The 24,977-nt window shown below is 42.5% G+C and overlaps 1 protein-coding gene across 11 annotated transcripts in view; it reads left to right on the top strand.

Moving 5' to 3' along the window:
* PHACTR1 (phosphatase and actin regulator 1) overlaps positions 1-24,977 on the top strand; it is a 584,673-nt gene that overhangs the window by 453,563 nt on the left and 106,133 nt on the right. For all 11 annotated transcript variants that reach the window (XM_055263199.2, XM_055263196.2, XM_055263195.2 and 8 more), the window contains one exon: positions 4,152-4,232. In XM_055263199.2, the coding sequence (XP_055119174.1) occupies positions 4,152-4,232 (81 nt within the window). The remainder of the gene's footprint in view (positions 1-4,151; positions 4,233-24,977) is intronic.

Below are 24,977 nucleotides of genomic sequence, written 5' to 3'. Positions count from 1 at the left end.
TTTTCTTATTTAAATTAAAACAGATATATTATGTGATTTCTACATGTACTTTTAAAGGAGACTTAGTACATTAAAGAAACGTACTTTCTTTAATGCTTGGCATGGGCAACTTTGAGTCATACCCTGGAGCCCCTAGTATTCTCCCTTTGTCATAAGGAATGTTTCCATGGAAAAGTTTGAGAAGCACTGGTGCGTGAAAGCATCTGGCATAGTCTGTGCCACGTAGCACATTCTCATTTAACTTCCCATGTCTGTTTGATAAAATATCCAACTGCGTTTCCCTAGCACATGCTTGATAACGTCTCTTGGATGTGGCTAGCATTGAACTTGTCATGCATCCTCCACCCCCGATTCTCACCCCGTATTCCCTGCCTTAGTCATGGACAGCACTATCCATTGAGTTATGCAGATCAAGAACCAAGGCATCCTCCTTGGCTTTCCTCTTTCCTGCATATCCCTGTCCAAGCTTTAACATCTAGTCGTGTCTACATTGCCACCTTCACATGTCTTGGGTGCATCTTTTGTCACTGTCAACAGCGTCTTCATCTCAGCTGCCATCATCGCCTGCCTAGATGCCTGTAATCACCCAGTCATTGGCCTCTTTCCAATCCATTCTCTGTATTAAAGTGAATGTTCATCTTTCATATCCTCAAAAGCTGATCATTTCTTCCCATTGCTCTTAGAATAACATGGTCCATGAGGCCTTTCATGGCCCAGCCTCCTGCCCCATCTCAAACATTCTTCATCTGATGCTGGCAGCTGCAGCCACACCAGCTTTCTTTCTGTTCCTTCCTGGCACCACGATTTCTCCATCTGGAGGGGGCTGCTCTGTCTGGAGGATATCCCTCAGCCCCTACCCAGCCCCTCTCAGCTCAAAGATCTCTTCTTCAGAAAAGCCTTTTCCAACACCCCCATCAGGAACAATATTTACCATATGCTCTGATAGGAACTTGTCCCTTTTCTTAAGGAGGACTGATCTCAACTTGTGGTCACACATTAAGTAATATCATCATTTGATGATGGTCTGAATGTCACATGAGTCTGTAAACTCTATCACGGCAACGGCTGTCTCTTTGGTTACCATTATTTCCAGCCCCAGCCGGTGCCTTTGACTGTGGACAGCGGATCCACAGTTGTTGAGTGACAGCTGATGTCCAGATGACTGAGTGCTTAGCCTGAGAACATCCACATTACTCTTAATAGCTCAGGATGTTGGACCTCCAAGTCCAGGGTTCTGCTCACCTCATTGCAGATCTTTCTTTAGTGCTGTAGACCAGGTCTCTCCACTTCAGTCTGTGGTTTAGAACACCTAGGAAACCTCATTTTGTTTACGAGAAATCTGTTTTATTTATGTGGTTAAGTACAGAAGCGGAAAGCATCTCTTTATATTCAGATGGTTTTTTGTCACCCAAACATCTGTAACAAATTCCGTACTTAAAGCCCCCCTGCTTCACCTTACCTGTCCAGTCTTCTTCCACTGTGCTACTGTGCTGCTTAGTAGATCTTTTCTTTTCTTTTTTTTTTTTTTTTGAGACAGAGTCTCCATGGGTTGCCCAGGCTGGAGTGCAGTGGCGCGATCTCGCTCACTGCAACCTCTGCCTCCCGGGTTCAAGCAATCCTCCTGTCTCAGCCTCCCAAGTAGCTGGGACTACAAGCATGCGCCGTCACGCCCAACTAATTTTTGTATTTTTAGTAGAGATGGAGTTTCACCATGTTGACCAGGCTGGTCTCAAACTCCTGACCTCAAATGATCCACCCACCTCAGCCTCCCAAAGTGCTGAGATTTACAGGTGTGAACCCCCGCGCCCGGCTGCTTAGCAGATCCTTCCAAATCAGGCAGAACTTTCTAACCTAACTGCATGCAATTCCCCATCCCTTCTCCAGCCCTTCCCTAAGCTCCGAATGGAACATCTTTCTGCCTTCCTGCCATCATATAATGTCATCTGGTTTGACAAAACTCTTGAACCCCCACACAAACACTGTTTCCATGTTTCCTGCACCCAGCTTTCCCCCTTGTCCTCCCATACAGCCCTCCTGCCGTCGCTTCTGGGGGAACAGATTTATGTCTCTATTTTAGGATTAATATGTTCTCCGTGAGCTCTGTGTGAGTGCATCCTAACCTAACATTTATTTTTCTCCCTCATACCACTTAATTCATTATAATTTAAGAGAGGGAGCTAGAACGTAACGTTTTTAAAATAGTAAGTTCTAAAATATATAATTAGTGATTCTCAGCCGAGTCATGCCTGAAAATAACCCAGAGAGCTTTTTTATCAAAATGGAGATGTCCTGGTCCCACCCCGGACCTATGAAATTGGAGTGGCTGGGCTGAGGCATCAGTGTTTTCCCAGTGTGGCAAAGTGACTTGACTAAGGTCACTCGACTCATGTCCCATAGCTTGGAGGGTGGCAGAGTTAGAACCACAATCCTTGTTGCTTGCTTTCTTTCTAGTTCTTCTTTATATTCTTTGGACTAAATTCCGTTGAGGACAATGTGTGTTTAATTAATCTGTATCTGAATTTGTCTGCATAAAGTAGTTTCCTTATTTTTTTTTTTTTTTTTTTTTTTTTTTTTTTTTTGAGACAGAGTCTCGCTCTGTCGCCCGGGCTGGAGTGCAGTGGCGCAATCTCGGCTCACTGCAAGCTCCGCCTCCTGGGTTCACGCCATTCTCCTGCCTCAGCCTCCGAGTAGCTGGGACTACAGGCGCCCGCCACCGCGCCCGGCTAATTTTTTGTATTTTTTTAGTAGAGACGGGGTTTCATCGTGGTCTCGATCTCCTGACCTCGTGATCCGCCCGCCTCGGCCTCCCAAAGTGCTGGGATTACAAGCGTGAGCCACCGCGCCCGGCCAGTAGTTTCCTTATTTTATAGCTGATGATTTTCCCCTGAATATGGTTTCAAAGCCTGTGGAGGTTGAGTCAGTGTGTACCAGAGACCGCCAGCTGCTGGAATAGCCTTCTTTCCTCCCCATGTTTGCCCGTGTCCCTCCTTCGAGCCACAGGCCTGCCTCTTGGGCCGCCCCCCACTTCCCTACTCCTGGGCTGTTTCTACTTGATTTGTCCCCCAGTGCACCCACTTTTCCCTCTTCCTTCCTCCAGCCCCGCTGCCACCTTCCCAAGCACTTGACCTAGGGGCATGGCGGGCCATGGCGGAGGTGCATTGGGTAACTGAATAGTTCCTTCTCCACTCGGCTGTTCCAGCTTGGAGCCTAAGAGAAAAAGGCAGTGGAGGGGCCGCGCCATGGAAGCCAGCCTACCTTTAGACAGTATTGCCTCCGGACCCTGGGAGGCCACACCAGAGAGCTTCTCAGAAGACATTTTCACACCATTTTTTAAAATAGTTGGAAAGCAACGGAATCCTCAGTGAGGCGTGATCTCTGTGAACTGGATCATTGAAACAGCAGTCCCTCCTGGGAGGAAGTACCATGTTCAGGAAAGTGCAGTAAGACATGAGGTTTGGCTGACATCCCGGGTGGCATTTCTAGCATTGAATCCCAGTTCCTTTACTCAATAGCAATGTGACTCTGACAAATTGTTGAGCTTTTCTGTGCTACAGGTTCAACCATAAATTGGGGTTCAATTAAATAAGAACGCCTGCCTCGGCTGGGCACGGTGGCTTACGCCTGTAATCCCAGCACTTAGGGAGGCCAAGGAAAGTGGATCACGAGGTCAGGAGATCGAGACCATGCTGGCTAAAACAATAAAACCCCGTCTCTACTAAAAATACAAAAATTAGCTGTGCGTGGTGGCATGCACCTGTAGTCCCAGCTACTCAAGAGGCTAAGGCAGGAGAATTGCTTGAACCTGGGAGGCAGAGGTTGCAGTGAGCTGAGATCGCCCCACTGTACTCCAGCCTGGGCGACAGAGTGAGACTCCGTCTCAAAAAAAAAAAAAAAAAAAAAAAATGCCTACCCTGTCATAGGTGGTAATTTGAAGATTATTGGAAGCTTAAATGACATAATCTGATTAAAAGGCTTATTATGATAGTATCAAAATATATTAACTGGTATGTCTCATTAGCTCACATTAGCAAAGCACAATTTACAGAAGCTTTCTCGTACATTACATTGCCATATGTGTTAACACAGGATCCTTTAGAAGACAGCTTTGTTACCTACTCACATCTGCCTCCCTGTTTGTCTTTTGTCTGTAGCCCTGGAAAGGAAAATATCTATGAGGCAAAGCAGAGAAGAGCTGATAAAGCGAGGAGTCCTGAAGGAAATCTATGATAAAGGTAAGGAGGATTGGTCCGCCATCCCCGGACCAAAGAGTCATGTCTGGGATCTGCATGCATATTGCTTGGAGTTCCATTTCATTTTCTGCATCACCAGATATCAGGATTTGAACCGTTAAAACTCCAGACAGTTCTGGAGAGAAAAGAGAACATAGCAGACAGTGCTGAAGCTGTCAACATTATATGAGACAAAGGAAATAAAACTCCCTTTTCTGAGCATTGGAATCAAACCACAGGAGGCTAAGCAAAATGATGTGGCCTCCAGGAATGATGCAGGCACTGGTCGTGAGTCTGTTGGTGTGCAAATACACACGACCAGGGTGCAGTCACCTGTTTAGGCCCTTTCAGCAACTAGGAATTCCCTAGACAAATTCGAGAAATCCATAATCACCTAGGATTTCCTTAACATGTTTTTTTTTTTTTTTTTGGTTGTCCATCTCGCCACAATAGAATAAATCGAAGGAGATAAATGTGTGATGTATGACTATACATTTAAGATATTGTAAATGATAATATGGTGCTTCAAATGCTCTGTGAATGTGTCCACAGATATTTGTTGGTGAATACCACGTGTCCTTTGCTTATTGAATTATTGCCTTTGAATATGAATGTATGCAGTGATCTACATGGCATATCAAGTATCCTTCACTCCTCTTTTCTAAGAGCTTTGTGGTATTTTATTTTATTATATATATTTTGGAGATAGGTTCTTGCTCTTTTGCCCAGGCTGGAGTGCAGTGATGCAATCACAGCTCATTGCAGCCTTGACCTCCCAGGCTCAAGGGATCCTCTCACCTCAGCCTCCTGAGTAGCTGAGACCACAGGTGTGCATCACCACACCTGGCCAATTTTTGTATTTTTTTGCAGACAAGGTACCACTATGTTGCCCAGGCTGGTCTCAAACTCCTGGGCTCAACAATCTTCCCACCTCAGCCTCCCAAAGTGCTGGGATTACAGGCGTGAGCCACCACAGCTGGCCTTTGCAATTTTCAATTGAACTTGCATGCATGCACCTTCTCTTCTTGCTCCTCCCTCCTCTTCTTCCGCCTCCCTCCTCTCCCTCTTATCTCTGTCTCTCACTCTGAGGACTACACTCCCTCTGTTAGCGCTTTAAGTGAAATAACAGACTGTCACTTCCAATCTTGTTACAATCATCAACAGTGATTGTCTATGTCAGGTCTTCTGATTGTTTCAGGCAGGTGTTATCTGGTGGGCCAGATTATTAAATCACATAATATTCTACTTTAACGGTCCATCCTGACAGTCAAAGTGCTCCTGTAATCTGCCGATGCAGTCCATTTACTGTGTTTTTGTAGGTCTTCTACATGCCTCATGTGTGTTCTACTACAACAAGGCAGGTGGTATTTCTGGGTTCTGGCGCATCTTTCAAACTCCACTGTTTTGTGAGTTGGTTCTTATTCCTCTGGTGAACCTGACCTCCTTCATTCTTGTCATGGGCCTTCCCCGTGGTACTTTTGAAGTATTTTCTCTTAGCACAAATTACTGGCCTGAAATGCAAGCGAAAAGTGGCCTATCTCTTGCCCTGCCCTGGTGGCAAGGCATAATGGAGGCAGAATGTGAAGGTGCATGATTCCAAACTACATTCTGTCATTTATCAGAACCTCCTGGGGTCAAGGAAGCCCTATGATAAGCCAGCTTTAACCATCGACTTCTGTGTACAACCATACCAGCATACCACTTTTTTGATGGATTAAGCTCTCCGGGAAAAGAATCCATAGTTTTGTTGCATTTCTTCAATGTCTTGCTGCTTGTCTGATCCCCCAACCCTCCCTTGTTTTGTTGTTGTTCTTGTTGTTGTTGTTGTTGAGACAGAGCCTCCCTCTGTCACCCAGGCTGGAGTGCAATGGCACGATCTCAGCTCACTGCAACCTCCACCTCCTGGGTTCCAGTGGTTCTCCTGCCTCAGCCTCCTGAGTAGCTGGGACCACAGGTGCGCACCACCACACACGGCTACTTTTGTATTTTTTTTTTTTTTTTTAAGTAGAGATGGAGGTTCACCGTGTTGGCCAGGCTGGTCTCAAACTCCTGACCTCAGGTGATCCACCCGCCTTGGCCTCCCAAAGTGCTGGGATTACAGGTGTGAGCTACTGCACCCGGCCCCTGCCTTGTTCTGACTTTAAATCTCCATGCTTCATCATAAGCTCCTTTCCCCATATTCACCCCCCAGGAGAGATGGAAAATGTTTAACTAAAGGTATAATATTATATAATAAGCACCCGAGTGCTTAAACAAATATTATTGTTACAGCCAAAACTTGTTCAGATCCAGTTAAACAATCCCTCTTCTCCCTCAGGAATATTCTGAAGTAGAGAATGCATGTACTGGAGCATTTATTATTTCCGTTACATCTAATAACTGGGTTAAGATAAGAATTGCCTAAGTGGCTTCCTGACTTATAAAAAGAAGTCACAAACTGTTGGAGCAAAAGCCTCATTTGATAGGGAAAGACACAGAGGATCCCTGAGACTGGAGGGTCCCTGAGGCTGCTCTCAAGGAACTCTTGACTGTTGGTGCCCCAAGTCCTCACCAACAGTTAGGAGTCCCCTGAGAGCAGGTGATGTGCCTCTGTCACACTTGCTTCTTTCTCCATCAGCACACATGGAGCTGACACAGGACCTGCACTCAGTAAGTGGCTGCAGGCCGGGTGCAGTGTCTCATGCATGTAATCCCAGCACTTTGGGAGGCCAAGGTGGTGGATCACTTGCGGTCAGGAGTTCGAGACCAGCCTGGCCAACATGGTGAAACCCCGTCTCTACTAAAAATACAAAAATTTGTCAGGTATGGTGGCATGTGCCTGTAGCCCCAGCTACTTGGGAGGCTAAGGCAGGAGAATCACTTGAACCCAGGAGGTGGAGGTTGCAGTGAGCCAAGATTGCGCTCTGTACTCTGGCCTGGGCAACAGAGCAGGACTCTGTCTCAACAAAGGAAATAAATAAATAAATCTGTACATACATACATAAATAAGTGATTGCAGAGGGAGGGACCCGTCTAGTCCCCACCTGTCACTTGTCACCACAACTTCCTGTTTTACTTTGATCCTTGCACTTATCACTGTCTGTTCTTTCTGTTGTTTGTTGACTGACTTTGCTGACTAGCACATAAACTGTAGGAGAGCAGGGGCCTCAGAGGCTGTGATTCCCCAAGCCCCAAGTCATGTCTGATACAGTTTAGATGCTCAAAAATGTTTGCTGTTTGGATGATGGGAAGAGGAGAAGAGACAGGCTAAAATGAAAACTTCATTGCACATAGTAGTGTATAGGTTTGTGTTTTCTATGGGATTTTCTGATAAAAGCATTCATTTTGTATCTCTGTGGATATTAATCTCATTGCCTCATATTATAGAATATCTAGAGTTAGGAGCATGAGCCCTGGAATCAGATTCAATTCTAGTTCCGCTGTTGACTAGCTGTGCAACTTTAGTCAGGTTGCTTAACTTCTCTGTGCTTCTCTTTCTTTATCTGAAAGTAGGGGTGATGTTGTGATAAGGATTACAGGAGATAGCACATATGAAATACAACAGTGACTTTTTTATAACAGTGACTTTATAGCAATCTATACATTCTCAATAAGGGTTAACATGCTGTGATTGTTATTAGTCTCATCATCAACATCATTGTCCTTTATATTTTCTTCAAACCCTTTATGTGCCTCACCCTAGGTGACCCTATCAACAGGCCCAAGAATTCAGAAGGGTGGACATCACTGTCCCCTTTTGTCTGAGGATTTAAAAAGTACAAAGATCTATGACCTCCTCAGAATGGCCTTCGTGTCAGTGTCCACCGAGAACCCAGTCTTCTGTACCCAAATTCGGTTCCACCTGGCTTTCCTCTTAGCCTCTAAGCAAGTCATTTTCCTGTCATTTGTTCTTCCCTTTCTATAATATCATTCTTCTTCCTGTATCTGAGATTCCGGGGGGTAAAGCAAATTATTGCCACAACCTGATGAACAGCAAATGGCAAAGAGACTTTGTTTTTTTAAGTTGTTCATTTCAAGGATAAATCTCATAGATTTGGAGCAATCATTCCATATTGCCTGGCTGCTAATTCCTCATTTTGCACCATCTCCTTGTGTTAGCACACATGACTCTAGCTAGTTACCGGCAGCAAAATCGTTTCCACCAGAGATGCATGGACCCTGACAGCTGCCGCATTGATTTGTGATGACTATGTCAGCCCATCCACCTGCATGCAGCCTGCAGGCCCCACCTCTGTTTGTGCTGCAGTTATGCTGTTTGTGTGCACGATACTACTAATGTGGTGGAAGATAATTTGTCTTGAGTAGGCAGGATTTTCCCTTCCAGTGCTTTTTACATTATTGATTTTGCCTGATAATGCCCCACTTGTTCATAGAAACCATGAAAATAAACTAGTGATTTGAGAGTCATAATTATTTGGGCAGAGTACACACAAAATTAATGAGGTTTTATTACTCTGACAATGCTCAAAATTCCTTCCATTTTTCTTCATGGGTTAAAATCCCAAGCTGGTCAATGAATTTAATTCAGGCAAAATGAGAGCTTGGGTCTAAGAAAAATAATCTCAAATGTCGACTGAACCAGCACAGAGATTCCTCATTTAACAGAGTGTGTTAGACAAGAAGAGCATGGTTATTCAACAGCTTTTTTTTTTATTATTATTGGCTTCCATATTGAATCACATAATTTTACAATCCAGAGATTTAGATGAAAGTTTTAAAATCAGAGGAAATAGTTTGATCTCTAGATATATTGAGGCCAGGTAAGAATGCAGCACACTTTGAAAACCACATAAAAAGAAATTTTAAATTATGTTAGTTGTGATGGTAGCACAGACAGAAAACTGTAGGTTCTTTTTTCCTCATTTTCCCGATTTTCTACAATATGATTGTTTTATAAAGAACACAACTTAAATGTTAAGATGAACTCTGCCAACACTATGAACAGTAAAAATGTTAAAACAATTAATGGTGTAAAATAATCTATAGTTCAACAGTTTATTTTTATTTATTCTTCAATCTTATGACCTATTTGCTTAAATTTGAACTTAATTTAAACAAACTAAACAAAGTTTAATTAAACAAAGTTCTCCTTGGCTCCTGGGCTATGCATGTATTTATTCATTCGACAAATTGGCACCAGGTGCTCCCTCTGTGCCAAGGAGTTGCCTTGGTGTGGAGCTACAGCGATAACCAAAATTGCAAAATCTTACCATTTCAGAGTTTACCTTCTACTCAGAATTAGGAAATAATACATATAGTATTTATTGCCGAGGAGTGATGAGCGCTCTGAAGAAAAACGAAGCAGCAGGATAAGAAAATAAAGTCAAGCGAAGGGGAGGGGGTTGTGATTTTAGGTCAATGCAATCATGGAGGACCTCTTGCAGGAGGTGATATTTTCACGGAGACCTAAATGAAGTGACCGAGTGGCTCAAACAGGGGCATGGGCACCCAGGTTCTGAAACTTGGTCCTACTACGACTTTAAGGCAACTTGTAACTTCATTCATGAGCCCTTAAGTTCTTCAGATTGCCCTGGGATGTTTCTTTTCAATGAAGGCCTCTCTGTGGCGTTTGCTTCTCTCTCATTACCCAGTAAATCCGAGCATGTCACTGCCTGCTCAAAGCCTGCAGTGAGTGGCTCCACATTTCACTCAGAAATTCTAGGCTTCTACAACAGCCTAAAGCCCTGCATGATCTGCCCTCCAACCCCTAACTTTTGTTTTTACTGTCTTCATCCCTCCTACAAACTCCCTTTCCCTGGTGCCACTTCAGCCCTGCTTCCTGGCCCTTGAGGTTTGCGTTGGCTGCACCGTCTTCCAGAAGCCTCTTCCCCCCAGATATCCAGTTGGCTGGCTCCTCTTTCCAGCCTTGGCTGAGGTGTCACCTTCTCAGTGAAGCTTACTCTGCAACCACCAAGTTTAAAATTGCTGCCGCCTTCTCTAAGTTCTTAGACCCCTTACCCTCCTTCTTCCTTTTTTCTTCTCTCTCTTATCACCTTCCACCTTCAGACGCCTGTAAATTATGTATTTATCATGTTAATTTTTTCTTGCCCATCTCTCCTCAATTCGTAAGCTCCACCAAGCAGGGCAGGGGTCTTCATCTAATTTGTTCCCTGTTGTAGCCCAAGTGTCTATAGCAGTGCCTGGGACAAAATTGATGTTCAGCAAATGCTAATAGAAAGCAGTGAATGCAGGCATGAGGTAATTTCTGCATGTTCACATGACTTGGTTTATTCACTGCACCGGCGAAATCCAGAATACTAAGAACACTGATCCCCCTTAGTTATTCAGTTTTATGGTCCATAAAACTTTATTGCCAGTTATTTAAATAGGTAATATTGTATTATGTATATATTTGTATACATGGATGCCAAATGCCCTACTTTCAGATAGTGTCTTTAAGTGGTATGGGAAAAATATAGCAATGTCAGTCAATAGTATAGTCATCCCGAGGTATACGCAAGGGACTGGTTCCAGAACCACCTCCTGTACCAAATTTCGCACATCCTCCAGTCTCAGAGTCAGCCCTGTGAAACCCATGTATACAGAACATCAGCCCTCCAAACACAGGTTTTTCATTCTGTGTTTGGTTGAAAAAAAATTCACATATGAATGGACCTATGCAGCTCAAACCCGTGTCATTCAAGGGGCAACTGTATATTGTTTGGCCATTAGTAAAATAGTGATAATATTTCTCACACTTGGCGAGGATCTCAAGAAGTCACCTGGCTAGCTACTGATTATTCCAATGTAGGCAGGAAGCAGCTGAAGCCCAGAAAGTTTATTGATGTAACCTAAGTCACAGCCGGTGAGTGTGAACTCTTAAAACCCCTGCTGAGATCATATGTTCTTCATGTGGGATTTACAGGGACACAGGAAAGCTATGCACATTGGTTGTCTGAGAATCTTAATAAATATTGCTATTACTGGCTGTTGCAAATAATCTCTACAAATAAACATGGTGCTGTATTTGTAGAATGTTAGGGATAACAGTGGTGATTGTGCTATTTCCATCACTGAATTTCTCTATGAAGCCTAAATTCTATCACAGTGTCACTCGCTTTGTATGGTAATGGGTATGTTTAATTCACGTGGATGTATCTTTTATTGGGAGGATGGGGAGGGAAAAGAAGACCACTTCTCTACCATCCAATGAAATGACATTTTCCCTGCATGTTAGACAATTCCACACCCTAAATGTGGCAGCCTGCCGTGAGATCATTGAAGCTGCCACAGCTCACCTAGTAGTTTCTACTGCAGTCCTACCTAGACCTGGGGGAAGAGGTAATCCCACAGGGAGGGGAAAAGGGATAAGGAGGGCACGTATCCTGCAAGGAAAGAAGAAAACTGACAGTATGCCAGTGAGCACCATTGCTTTCCATTGTGTGCTGGAAATTAGAGATAACCTGCCACAGCGAGTAATAAAGTGCATTGAGGTATGTTTTCTTCCTTAATCAGGTTGGAAGGTGTTATTTTTAATTATAAACACAAACAGAAGCTTCCTGAAACGGAAAACTGTTTTACACAGGGGTCGCATTTTTCCTCTTCTGACGTTCAAGATGAAAAAGCCCAATATTTAAATTAAAAGGTCATCATATTTTAAAAATAAAAATAAAACTTCTCCTCTGTATTAGAGGAGACAAATGTAGACTCGAGCCTTCTTAAATGCCATAGTTTATCTGGTATTCCAGGTGCATAGACTTTTAAATCTTGACGTTTATAGGAAATGCTTTTCACAACCTTTACCAGGCACTGTTGTTTGTCACATTTTTAGCTGTTTCTGATGTCTCACCTAGAAATGGCATTTTCTGAAAGCTGTGATTTGGAGTAACCATGTGAAAATGAAAAGAGTGTTTACTTTCAGCATCAACAACCTATAATCATTTGTGTGGCACCTAAGCACTTAATACAATACATTTACTTGGACTTGGTCTTTAAACAAAATCCACCTTTTAAAATGTAAAGGTGTTAAATTCAGACAGATGGAAAGTGGTTTAAACAATAAGAATAAAGAGCAATTGTGATAACAATTCTCTTAAGCAACACTGTTCTCTCAGAAAACCACTATCCCAAGCCTAAAGAATTCATGAAATAATAATTATTATTGTAATAAGCATTCCACATAAATGTATTCATTCATTATATATCTGTGAGTACCTGTCGTGTTTCAGGCACCATCCCGGGCACCAGGAATACTAGGAAGGCCAAACCAGGCATCTCTGGCTAATAGAACTTACAGTCCTGGTGACGGGTTTAGGCCGCTTGGCAGTTACCATGGAGAAAGGATAGGATTTTCAGATGCACATGGACGCATCACCCACCCAGGTCTGGGGACTTAGGGAAGACATCTTGGAAGGAGCGGTATCTTAGAGGAACCGTGCAGGGTAAGAATCATGCTAGAGAAGATAGGAGGGGTAAGGGAATGTTACAAGCCAAAGGACCAGTACAGTTGGAGGCACGGAGTCAGGAATAAATGAAGAGAAGGGGTAAGAGTGCCCAGCATGTCTGTAAGGAAAGGGGGAGTCAGGGCAGATCATGCAGGCTGGAAAATTATGTTCATTGTTTATTCATCTTGAGAACAGTGAGGTGCTTTGGGAGGGTTTTCCACATAATCAGATTTGCAGCCTCATCACACTGCCTGCAGGGAGACTGACTTGCAAGGAGAGCAAGACATGAAACAGGGATACCAGCTAGCTGACTGTTGCTGGGATTCAGATGATGTGATGGTGGGTAGTGGGGAAAAGGGTAGTAAGCATGGGGAAAAAGAGAGGACAGACTGGAGAGTTCTAGGAGGTGAGGTCGAAAGGGCCCTGTGACCACTTAGATTTGGGGAAGTGAGGAAAGGGAGTAGGCAGTGCTGAGACTCAGGACTTGGGTGTGGGCGACTGGGTAGACCATTCCCTGAGCTGGGATCCCAAGAGAAGTGAGTTTAGGACACAAAGCATTGTGATGATGTGTCCCCATTGAGTCTCAAATATCCAAATATCTAAGTAGACCACTAAATATACAGACATGAAACTCAAGGGAGATCTGGGCTGGGCTGGGGATGGTTTGGACTGGTCAGTGTATACATCCTGCAGTCATGTAAATTGATGGTATTTCTCAGAGAGAATGTAGAGTAGGAAAATAAGGTGGCCCTGATAGAAAACTCCATGGAACCCCACATTTAATGTCTGAGGAGTAAAAAAATGATCAAGGAGTAAGAAGGACCCTCAAAAACTAAGAAGTGGTCAAAAAATAGGAGGTCAACCGAAAATGTGTAGCATTATGGAAGCCAAGGCAAGAGACTGTTGCTCAGCTGGGGACAAAATGGCCCACACTGTCAAATGCAGACACATTAAATAAGACAAGGAATGAGAAAAAGATCAGGAATAAAATTGCCCTTTTGATTACATTTATGCTATTATATAGATTCTTCAGTTACCTGTGAAGCCAATATGCAGGCAGCAGGGTGTAAGTTAAGATGCTCAGGATGCAGGTAATAATAAGGTTAAAGAGCCTGAAACAATAAGCAAATTTAGAAAGTCTGCAGGCTAATAATTTTTGTATGTTTGTCCTCTAAGGTATCCCAAATGCCTCGAACAATCTTAGCGTTTGTTGGTGCTCATTTCATATTTATTGCGTGAAAGAATGAAACTCACATAATAAAGTCCAATTGTAGGGCAGCTCCAGGGCTGGTTCATTCATCAGCTAATGAATGCCATCCTCTGGCTGTAACTCCTCGTGGTGACAAGATGGCTACAGTAATTCCTGCACCACATGCGTATACCACAGTGTACAGGGAACAAACGAAGGCTATATCTTCTTGGTGTCTTGATGACACCTTGGTGTCTTGATGACAGCAAGAAAATTTTGCACCAAAGGTTTTTCAGGATTACCCTCATGTCTCATAGATGAAAACCGGGGCAGATAACCATCAGATATTTTCCCCTAATTTTGACAAATGTTTCCATAAACTTAAGTATCGCAAGTACAGTCAACTCCCTGAGTGCTGCTGCATAATGTAAATTCATATTGGAATATCCACCATGAAACCACCCTTTCTAACTGCTTACCTGGACTCCTCCTGTGAACTCATGGCAGGGCAGGGTACGTGCGGCATGGTGGGCATCAATGCCTCATCCACGTGTCCCCGGCCTTCCAATGCTCTATTACTCCCCAGCCACTGACGTGCATTGACCTTTATAACTGGAAAGCCAGTCAAACTTTGGGAGTCTAGTAGCTGATGAAGGAAAAGCTGGAAATATCTTAGAAAAATGTTCCAGATTTCATACTTTTGCCCAAGACTTGTGTAAAGTTATACAAGTCAATGGGGCACGCCACCCCATTCATAATGTCTAAAAGAACAGTACTCTTGTAGGAGTCCTGAGCCAGGCGTTCCGGTTCTGGCTCCCTTGTGTTCTGTCTATGGAAGATACAGGCCATCTTTTCATCTCTCTAGACTCTGGTTTCTGATTGAATATAACCCCAGGACCCTAGACTGCTGCTGCCAGCAAGGCCATGCTTTCCTTCGATCCCTTCTCACTATTCCCAGGCCCCAGCCTGCTTGATTGAAGGCAGTCTGTTACCAACCGGGTGATCCTCCTAGAGTCTGGGAATCATTCCATCCTCCCATGGAATGATGAACTCTTCAACTCCATTCTGGCCGTTGCCTGTCATCTCATAAAGGACATAATCCCATTTGGGCTTAAAGGCCATAATCCAATGTGGGAAGTGAGGTCATCACCTGCTTAGAGCAGGTACTCGATCAAGGTTAGGTATGGTCTCCATATGCCACCTGCTCTCCCTGCTCTTCTGCTCTCCTTTCATGCTTTTCTCAAGTCCTCTTCACAGTCCCCACTCTACCCCAGGTAGAGCCGAGATCCACTGAAGGCTCAGGACTCCTCCAAGGGCCATATCTACATCTGTAGTTCTGTCTCACTGCTCTCAGGGCTTCCACTGTCCATGTGTGCCCTGGAGCTCATCCCCCATCCCAGCACTCCAGGTTTCCCACAACTGCAATTTCTCCAATAGGACTACAGTACACTGAGCCAGACACTCATTATGGTGGAGATCAGTGTAGCAGCATCATTTTAACCTCTCTGTTCCAGAAATGGATTGACTTTTGCATACATGTAAGGCCCATGGTTGTGATTTTCAAGTCTACCTTGAGCGGTGCTGTCCAGTAGAACTTTCAACAGTAACAGAAATGTTCTGTCATCTGCATCGGCCAATGCAGTATCCTCTAGCTACGTGTGGTGGTGGAGCACTTAAAATGTGGTTACTCTGATTGAGGAACTGCTTTGTGAATTTTATTCAATTTTAACGATCTTGAACACCACTACATGTGTCTAGTGAATGCCCTATTTGAGAGCCCAGCTAGAGAAACAGAGCTGTGCAAATTTTGAAATGGCCATCCCCTATAACTTCCCTCTCCCAACTCTAGCCATTTTTTTTTTTTTTACATGGAGTTTCACTCTTGCTGCCCAGGCTGGAGTGCAATGGCGCAATCTCGGCTCACTGTAACTTCTGCCTCCAGGGTTCAAGCGATTCTCCTGCCTCAGCCTCCCAAGTAGCTGGGATTACAGGCATGCGCCAACACACCCAGCTAATTTTTTGTATTTTTAGTAGAGACGGGGTTTCACCATGTTGGCCAGGCTGGTCTTGAACTCCTGACCTCAGGTGATCTGCTCACCTCGGCCTCCCAAAGTGCTAGGGTTACAGTTGTGAGCCACCGCGCCCGGCCAACTGTAGCCTTTTCTAAAATCTTGGATGCTAGGCTTAGTTGGGCTACCCTATTAATGATGAAAGAGGCCCCTTGCACAATGATTGACTCTGTGAGGTTCAGACTATCATATTCCATAGGAGAGAAACTGTGACATTCTGTTCATTTTATATTCAATCTCTGCCCCAGTTGCATTTTTTATATCAAAATGCCCAGAAATAGCAAGATGGTAACTCCTCTTTCAGCTACAAACCTTGGAGCCAGAGTCATTATTTGGAAATAGTGGTCAGAGCCCTGATAGTTCATGAGGATACATCATCTGAGAACCAATGCACTTGGCGTGCAGACTGCTGAGGAGCCATAACCATACCCGGGAGACAGGCACCACACAATTCCGTGTAATGAGGCGCTCAGGTTACCAGGAGGCTGAAGGCAGGGGAAGCAGCCCAGACTCCACATGAGCCATGGTTTATTGACCATGAGGTGCAGTCAGAGGCAGCAAATACTAATAAATCCAGCAGGAAACAGCTCCAGGGAAGTGCAGCTGAAACAAGCTACCCAGGGTCAATGTCTTTGCCACTCTTGTGGTGGAAAGTCATTGCATCTCACCTATTTAATGTTTTAGGCAAAGGCTTCTCAGCAAGAAGGAAAAGCCTGTTAAAATCAAAATAGGATATTAAACTCAGAACAATAACCACAATAACAAAAAGCAAGATGATTCTTTGAGTACAAAAACAGGTACCATTTCATTCCTTGTGTGAAAATATCCACTCCAAGTAACACAGAATCAATTAAATTCTGAGAATGAAAATAAATTTTGCAGATTTTCAAGGTAGTTGGATTCAGAAGGATTTTGTGAGATGCCTGCATGAGACAGAAAAGAACATCACGGCTTTTGCAAGATTGTTCTTGCATATATACTGGTTTATTCTTAATCCAAAGACTTGGCTGCAGGTAGGGGTAAAAAAACTGGAAGATTCTCTGACTTGTGGATTCTGAAAATATAGGTTCCCTGGTCCTACAGACCCCTGCAGTGTCTGCCTCAAATCCTGACAGTGCACAGAGACTTTTAAACACACACACACACACAAACAAAATGACTTTTCCTCCCTTGGAAAAGTCCAGAAGTGCCAAAGAACTAATGTATTCGGTTGGTACAAATGTAATTGCAGCTTTAATGAAAAGTAATGACAAAAATTGCAATTACTTTTGCACCAACTTAAATAGTTTTTTGTTTTTTTCTTCTTCCAAGTAAGACTATCAAGTCTTTTTAAACGCCCAAGCATCGAAAGATAGTAACACTCATTAGTAAATAGGCAACATTTAATAAAAATATATTGCTTTCTATGCTCCACATTTAAAATTCTTTAAAATGACAACTATGGCACCATGTAATGACACCAACTCCCTAAACTCAGGCAAACTGGAGAAAATATCTCTGACAGAGATTGACAAATGCCACAGAAACATTTCCAGCTTCTTAGGCTTAGAGCTTTTAATCCATCGAGGAAATCCTTAGATAAGTTATTACTTACTTAACTGTTACTCAACACATCATTTTACATCATTTTACTGACTATCAGGGCAACTGGTAGCTTCGATTGCCGTGATTTAAAAGGTTGTTGGGATTAAGCTTTTTCAAAGCTCTGCATCTTGTGGCTAAAATGACACCTCTCTGAGATACAAAACAATGGCTATGCCCCCTTAATGAGTGGATTTTTTTTTTCTATTCACATAGAAAACATATCAATGTCAAAAAAGTACATAAGACGAAGTCTCTATTTCAGCCTCACTAATGTTAGGACCACTAACACCAGAATGACACTTGTGTGGGAAGCACCTTAGACTCTCCATTTGAGATGCACAAAGGGCATGTCTGGGAAGCTAAAATGGGAACACAGAACATGCTGAACAGCAGCTCTTGTCTCAGAGAGAAAAGGCAATTAGCATGTGCTTGCATTAGGCTCCTCTTCTGTGTCTTCACAAGGATAATTATTTGCTTTAACGCAGGGTGGCTCAACTTCTTTATTTTGCTATCTATAGCCATAGGTGATCATCAGTAAATTAAAATGTGTTTGAATTTTTGCAAGCATGCATGTGTAAATTCAACACATTTGCATTACCAACAAAGATGCAGTGTAGCTAATTCTTCTTATCATTTTTGGTCTAAAAATGTCGCATGGCACTTCACTTACATAATGTTTCTTTATAGTGGAAGCATAAATGTAGCCATGGTTTCATGATGTTCATTATTCTCTGCTACAAGGACTAACAGTTAAGAGAGTTTGAGTTTTGTTAATGACAAGTACATGTCTTATTTATAAAGGATTCTATGTTGTTCTTGCCATCCTTAAGAAATTAAAATTTCCAAATAAGCCGTTTTAAATTAAATCACAAACACTCTCTCTCTCTCTGTCTCCCCCTCCCTCTCTCTTACCTTATAGTACTAGCTCAGCATCTACTGAGCTGGGGACTTCACACAAGTTATTTAACTTTCTAGTGTTCACTTTTCTCTAAACAATGAGAGTGATTTTGGTACTAACTTCATAGGATGGATGGAAGGAAGGAAAGGAAGGAAGGAAGGAAGGAAGGGAGGGAGGGAGGGAAAAATAAACATAGCCTGGAGCATAGTAAGTTCTCTGAAATATTGTTTCAGAGGTTGTTATCATTACTCTCATATATAAAAAGTCTAACATAATGCTGGACACCGAAGACACTCCAGAAATGTTTCTTTCTCCTTTCATTTCTTCCTCCCTGTCTCTCTGCTGTGTACAGAGGCTTTTTGTGCAGAGCACAGATTTCTAGATCTATGTGAAAACTTTACTTACAAGTTTTTTAAAAATAAAAATATAAAACTTTATTTAGCCAACAGTAAAGCAGAAATTCATTCATTTACTTTCTAATTCTTGCTGTAATAGGTCTAAACAGTATGTCAGACAAGAAAAAGAAAACCTGAATATAAAATACTGTGCTGTGTTGGCTCATCTGATATTTCAGGATGATTTGCAAGTTTGGGTGGGGGCATTTTTTCTCATCTCTTCCAGCCCTCATGCAGAGAATACTTTGATCTGCAAGGAAGTCAGGCATCATCCAACACAGTCCTTTTCTTTTCCAGGGGCAGACACTGAGGTCCCCAGAAGCTAAGTGGCTTGTTGAGAGCTAGTGATGGCCAGGATAACAGGGCTCTCCCTGTGCTCTGAGTCAGGGCTCCTTTCCACTGCAGCTGCGCTTCACCCCACCTGTCTCTCCTGAGAATAAATTAGAGGCTTTCACCAGCACATCTCTGTTAACTGAGGTTAGCAGGCCCCCCAGGAGAGCATGGTTTCTAACACCGTCCTTTCTATCACCTGTCAATGCCTCCTTCAATTTCTTTTTACCTGAGGCGGAAAAAGCATTCTCTTCCCTTGAGTCTCCAGACTGTTAAGGATTTGAGGGACCCTCTATTAGCACTCTTCTTCTGTCTCTGAATTGCCGAACCATCTTCTGTCTCTGAGTTTCTGAACCATGTGAGAAATAAGACAAATGGGAGATCGAAGTAGGGGATCTCCTTTATCACTGGCAAAAGCTGGGCTGGAGGAAGTCATTGATGGGTCTGATCATGCTCCTCCCCTAGCCTTGACCTCAAATCAGCCCACCAACTGGGAAAGTCTGAGTCTGGAATCAACACGGGTCCGGGGCAGGAGGGAAAGGATGGATTGGCTCCCCCAGTGGAGACACAGGGGCCAGTGCTTATACCCCAGCAATGAGGCAGCAGTTAAGAGGGGCAAGAGGGTAGGCAAGCATCAGGAGCCCTGGGGAAAATGTCTCCATGTAGAAACCAGAGGAATGAGGAATGGGTTTCCCCTCTAACGAAACTATTATTGTTTTAATGTAACATGACAGCATGCAATTTTTTTGTATTTTTTAAAATAAATGTAAGCATCTTGCAGGGGAAAAAAAGTGAATGATCATTAAGTTCTATATCATGCCAGATTCAGTTCAGAGTTTTGCCAACCTGCACACATATTTCATTTTCCTGTCATTGTAATCCACATGTGCATACTGTCCTCCATTCCTGCTTTTGTACTTGACATTATTTCAGACACATTTCATGCATCCACGTCACTCACATGGTCATTTCATTTGCATTTCTCTAATTCCTAGCAAGGTTATGCATTTTACAAATGGCACCTGGGACTTGATTTTTTTCTTTACCAGAACAAACACTCTTCCTACTTGGAAGAGTTTGTTCTTTTATTAGTTCTGTGCAGCACATGTGTTTCCATTGTGCTGCTTTTGTTCTTCTGTTTGGTGCACAACATTTCCTTTTGCAAATTAAAAATCAGAAAGTTTTATAAGGAAGTCAGAACTGTCCATCTGGCTTCCCTCTTGAACAACCTGAATAAATACATAAATATATATTTGTTTCTACTGTTCTATTTTTTGTACATTTTTATTCTGGTTTTAAAGTTTTATTTTTAGTTTTTGGATCTGCGTGAAATGTATTGCTATATTGGTTCAATATATAGATATAAAGCAATTCTTCATAGTCATATTCAATGGTTATTTATTAAGTAAGGATTTCTTAGCTCACTAGAGATACATTTTAAACATGGGTTTTCAAAAATATGAACCATAATTCATATCATAGAAAATCAGATTTAGTGGTGAGCTTACATTTATTAATGTACTTTTGTGTTTCAGAATTAGAGTTGACACTTTTAAAAATCCTAAACTCCGGAGGGTCCTGAACCCTGAGCCTTTTCAGAACAAAATGTCCTTCCTTCATACAATATTTTACCAGATATGGTGGCTCATTCCTGTAATTTCAGCACTTTGGGAGGCTGAGGCAGGAGGATCACTTGAGCCTTAGGAGTTCAAGACCAGCCTTGGCAAAATAGCAAGACCTTATCTCTTAAAAAAAAAAAAAAAAAAATAGCCAGGCATGGTAGTGTGCACCTGTAGTCCCAGCTACTTGGGAGGCTGAAGTGAGAGGATCACTTGAACCTAGGAGGTAAAGTCTGCACTCCAGCTGGGTGATGGAGCAAGACCCTGAGAGCGAGACACTCTCTATCTGTCTGTCTGTCTGTCTGTCTCGTGCTCTCTCTCTCTCTCTGTATATATATATATACACACACACACACACACACACAGACATGCACATACATAGATGTATGTGTGTGTGTGTGTGTGTGTGTCTATATATATATATATATATATATATATATATATATACATACCAGATTTTTATATCTATTTCTAAACAAAAACTCTTGTTACATAGGTACCCATGAGAGCCTGAAAGAATTCCTGTCGCCCATTCTCCATAATGATAGTCATCTATAAAAAACAATTTCGGTTAACCATCAGCTTTGAGGAAATGTAATTGAGCAGAAGTTGATACTGATCACCCCAAAACCAGGGGGTGCCCCTAAAGCCAAACAAAGAACAATAATGTAGCAACAAACCATTTTTTTAAGCCACTTGGACAAGATCCATTTGAGGTGTTTGGTTCATGCCTCACTTATGGGAGGAGTGGCAGGCTAGGGTGTGGGTAAGCCCCAGGGCCCTGGCAGCAGCCTACTGGGCAGTTGTTTCTAAAAGTATCATAATGAGCTAACAACAAACCTCTGGCTTCTCCATGAGGTCGTTGTGAGGGATTGGAGGTTTCTGGTAGATGATGCGTGTTGTCATCAACAGGCGTTTGTCTGTTGAATGAGTTTGTTCGTTCTCTCTGATTTGGTGTTAACTTTGGCTCTCCTAACATCTTTGTTTCTTACGCTTCACCAGAAGAGGCGAGTAAGGCTGGCACAATCTTGGTGGCCAGTTCTGTATCTTAGATCCATTGCTTTCTATGTCTCATGATTTAAGACTCATGACATTGACCTAAACTGACGTCTGCATACTATTCTCTGCTGCTTCTGTAACCCGCTTCTACCTTGTTAGACGTGTCTGCCTCCGAAACACATTTTTCTTTTCCACTTCATCCTTCTGCTCTCTCCAGCCCCATTGTCCTTTGTGTCAAATTCATATTCCTGATCCACGGTTAGACAATGCAACTTCCTGCTTCCTCATGCTCTCCGTCCCACGTTAGCCACACAGCCAGCATTTCCTGCCCTAAACCTCATCAGGATGAGGCACAATTACACTGCAGTTTCTCTTGGCTCCTTTACTCTTTATCCTTAATTCAGTGTTTTCTCAAAGTGTGGAACCCTGACCAGCAAAAGGAGCACTAACATCACCCAAGGACTTGTTAGATGTGCACATTCTTGGGTCTCACCCAGAAACTACTGGGTCAGAAGCTCGGGGGGTGGAGCCCAGCAATCTATGTTTTAATAGCTTCCGGCGGGTTGCTATGCCGGCTACAGCTTGAGAACCACTGTCTTAACCCATGTCTCGTCCTGCCTTCTTTCTTCCTGCTGTTTGCATTTTACTAATTCTAATAGGAAGCAGCTCATGATTGGAGGTTATTGTGTACCATTTTTCAAAGCCATTATCACAGATAACTTTAGAAGTTTATGTAAAACATCAGCATAATTTCCAACACTCAGTGAACACTGTCTCATCCCCACTAACAAGATAGCGATGACCTAGCTAGATGGGGATACAGATAATGCCTACGCCCCACCTTGGTGAGGCAAGTTACATTCTCCCTGGGGAGATTTTTTTAATAATGTGAATTTTTTAATGCTGGTAAAGATGCTAATAAACATTATCGATAGGCTGGGCACAGTGGCTCACACCTGTAATCCCAGCACTTTGGGAGGCCGAGGTAGGTGGATCACTTGAGTCAAGGAGTTCCAGACCAGGCTGGGCAACGCAACATGGCAAAACCCTGTCTCTACAAAAAATATAAAAATAAGTGGGGCATGGTGGTGTGGGCCTGTGGTCCCAGCTACTCTGGGGGCTGAGGTGAGAGTATCACTTGAGCCTGGGAGATGGAAGCTGCAGTGAGCCATGTTCATGCCACTGCACTCCAGCCTGGGCAACAGAATGAGACCCTGTCTCAAACAAACAGCAACAACAACAACAAAAAACCCAGTACTGATAAATACTAGCAGGACATGGAGAGACTAGTCTTCAAATTCGTAAAACTTGGAATTACCAAGCATTAGGAATTCCCAGATAATTCCTTAATTAATGATGGGTATATACGGCCCATTACATTAATGTTTCGTGTGTGTGTGTGTGTTTGTTTGAAAATGTCATAATAAAAAATTTTAAATATTACTTAAAAGTGGCAGTATTATTCCATCCTTAAATGAATCCAAGTCAAATAGTTTTTACTTTTGTTGCTACCCATCTTGGTCATAAATGATATTAATAATGAATTTGTACTTATTGAATGGTTTTCATTTCTTTCTACTAGATACGTATATACATATATGGATGGATGGGTGGTTGATAGGAAGATAGGTAGGTAGGTAGATAGATAAGTAGATAGAGATAGATAGATAGATGGATAGATAGACAGAACATGGTTATCAATATTAATGTTGAAGAAATTGCCAAAGGCTAAAATATGTGTATGGTCTGTACATTTCTTCTAATTGTGTAAATTGGAAAATCTTTTAATAAAACAATTTCACAGGATCCATATATGTGTCACTAGACATTGGAATATTAATACATGAAAATTTCATTTACTGGAATTTATCCTAAAGGGGGAGAATTCTAATTGCAGAAAAGTTGTATGCAAGATGATGGTCCTCAATGCATTTTTTTCATAATAGCATAAGTCTGTCCCTTTGTGACCAACCAAATGGGAGCTAGCCAAGTAAATATCAATATATAGTCATCCAGTATAATCATTAAGATGATAGTTATGCTTATAATAGTATGGGAGAAGCAAGACACAAAATTTGGCACACAGTAAGATTACAATCTTGAAAAACATGTTCAAAAAGAGGAAACCCTTTCTGTTAGGTTGGGTGGTGGTATGATCAGTGTCTTACACCTTCTTCTCCTGTTTTTACTTTTTCAAAGGAAATGTGTATTTAGCAATTGTAACAATGGAGTTCCCTCTCCAAAGTGGTTTGGGCCTTTGTGATTTAGCCACATTACTTTTAATCTATAGAGAGCCCAATTTTTCAATAGTTAATATGTCCCAAGAGGAGCAAGCAATATTGCTTCTCTGTTACCAGCCAAGCCCAGGACTCATGGAGAGAGTCTAGAGTCATCCAACCACAGTTGCATCTCTTCTTTCTAATGTTGCTTCTATGGTGCTCTTAACTGTTAAAATATATGGCAATCATTTGATTGCATCCTTCCCCCAAAGAAGCAGAACTTGGCAAGAGCCCTGAGACCTCCATCCCCTCTGATTGTTTCGTCCAGCACTTTTATTATACTTTGGAACATCAAGAATCAAAGTGGTTTCCTAGAGATGTGTTAGGCTGAATGGCAGCTGCATCATTAGTCCACCAACTGGGAAATTGAAACAGAGCTACTTCCCACGGCATCTGTTTGAACATGCTAAGTAAAGGCATGTTAAGAAGACTGGGGAGCATCCATGATGGGATAGCGACATACTGACGGTCAGCCCTTCCCATCTCAAAGACTCCCAGTTCATCTGTGTGATTTCCATTGCATGGGCTTACAGCCTGCACTGCTTTTGCTTTCTTATTAATGAGTAATCATCATATTATTGTTCCCAAGTATAATAACTTTTACTACCATTTTGGGCATATAAAAAAGCGGAATTTAAAAAAGAAAAAAAAAAAACAACACACTCTTCAAATGCTGGTGCTTTACACTGTCTGCTTCAGATGATTTTTTTTGGCATTCATCATATTTTTTCTATGCTTATAGAAGATTCAGGTCAAACACCATATGCCCTTGAATCATATGCTATTTCAGGCCTGTTGGTTCGTTGATTACTCTGTTAAACAGGTATTCACTGGACGGACTCTAATTGGGGGTGGGCCATGGAGGGATTCTGTGCCACCATAGATCACTGATTTATAAAATTAAACTAGAGGTGGCACTTTGCAAAAGGAAAGGATTATTTACCCAAGAATCACCTTGGAGTCACTTCACTGTTTCTTTTCTACAGAGTCGTTATCTTGCTT

Source organism: Symphalangus syndactylus, chromosome 23 (assembly GCF_028878055.3).
Source record: "Symphalangus syndactylus isolate Jambi chromosome 23, NHGRI_mSymSyn1-v2.1_pri, whole genome shotgun sequence".
NCBI classification, from domain to species: Eukaryota; Metazoa; Chordata; class Mammalia; order Primates; family Hylobatidae; genus Symphalangus; species Symphalangus syndactylus.
The sequence above is the reverse complement of the archived record's forward strand: the minus strand, read 5'-3'. Positions and strand labels throughout refer to the sequence as shown.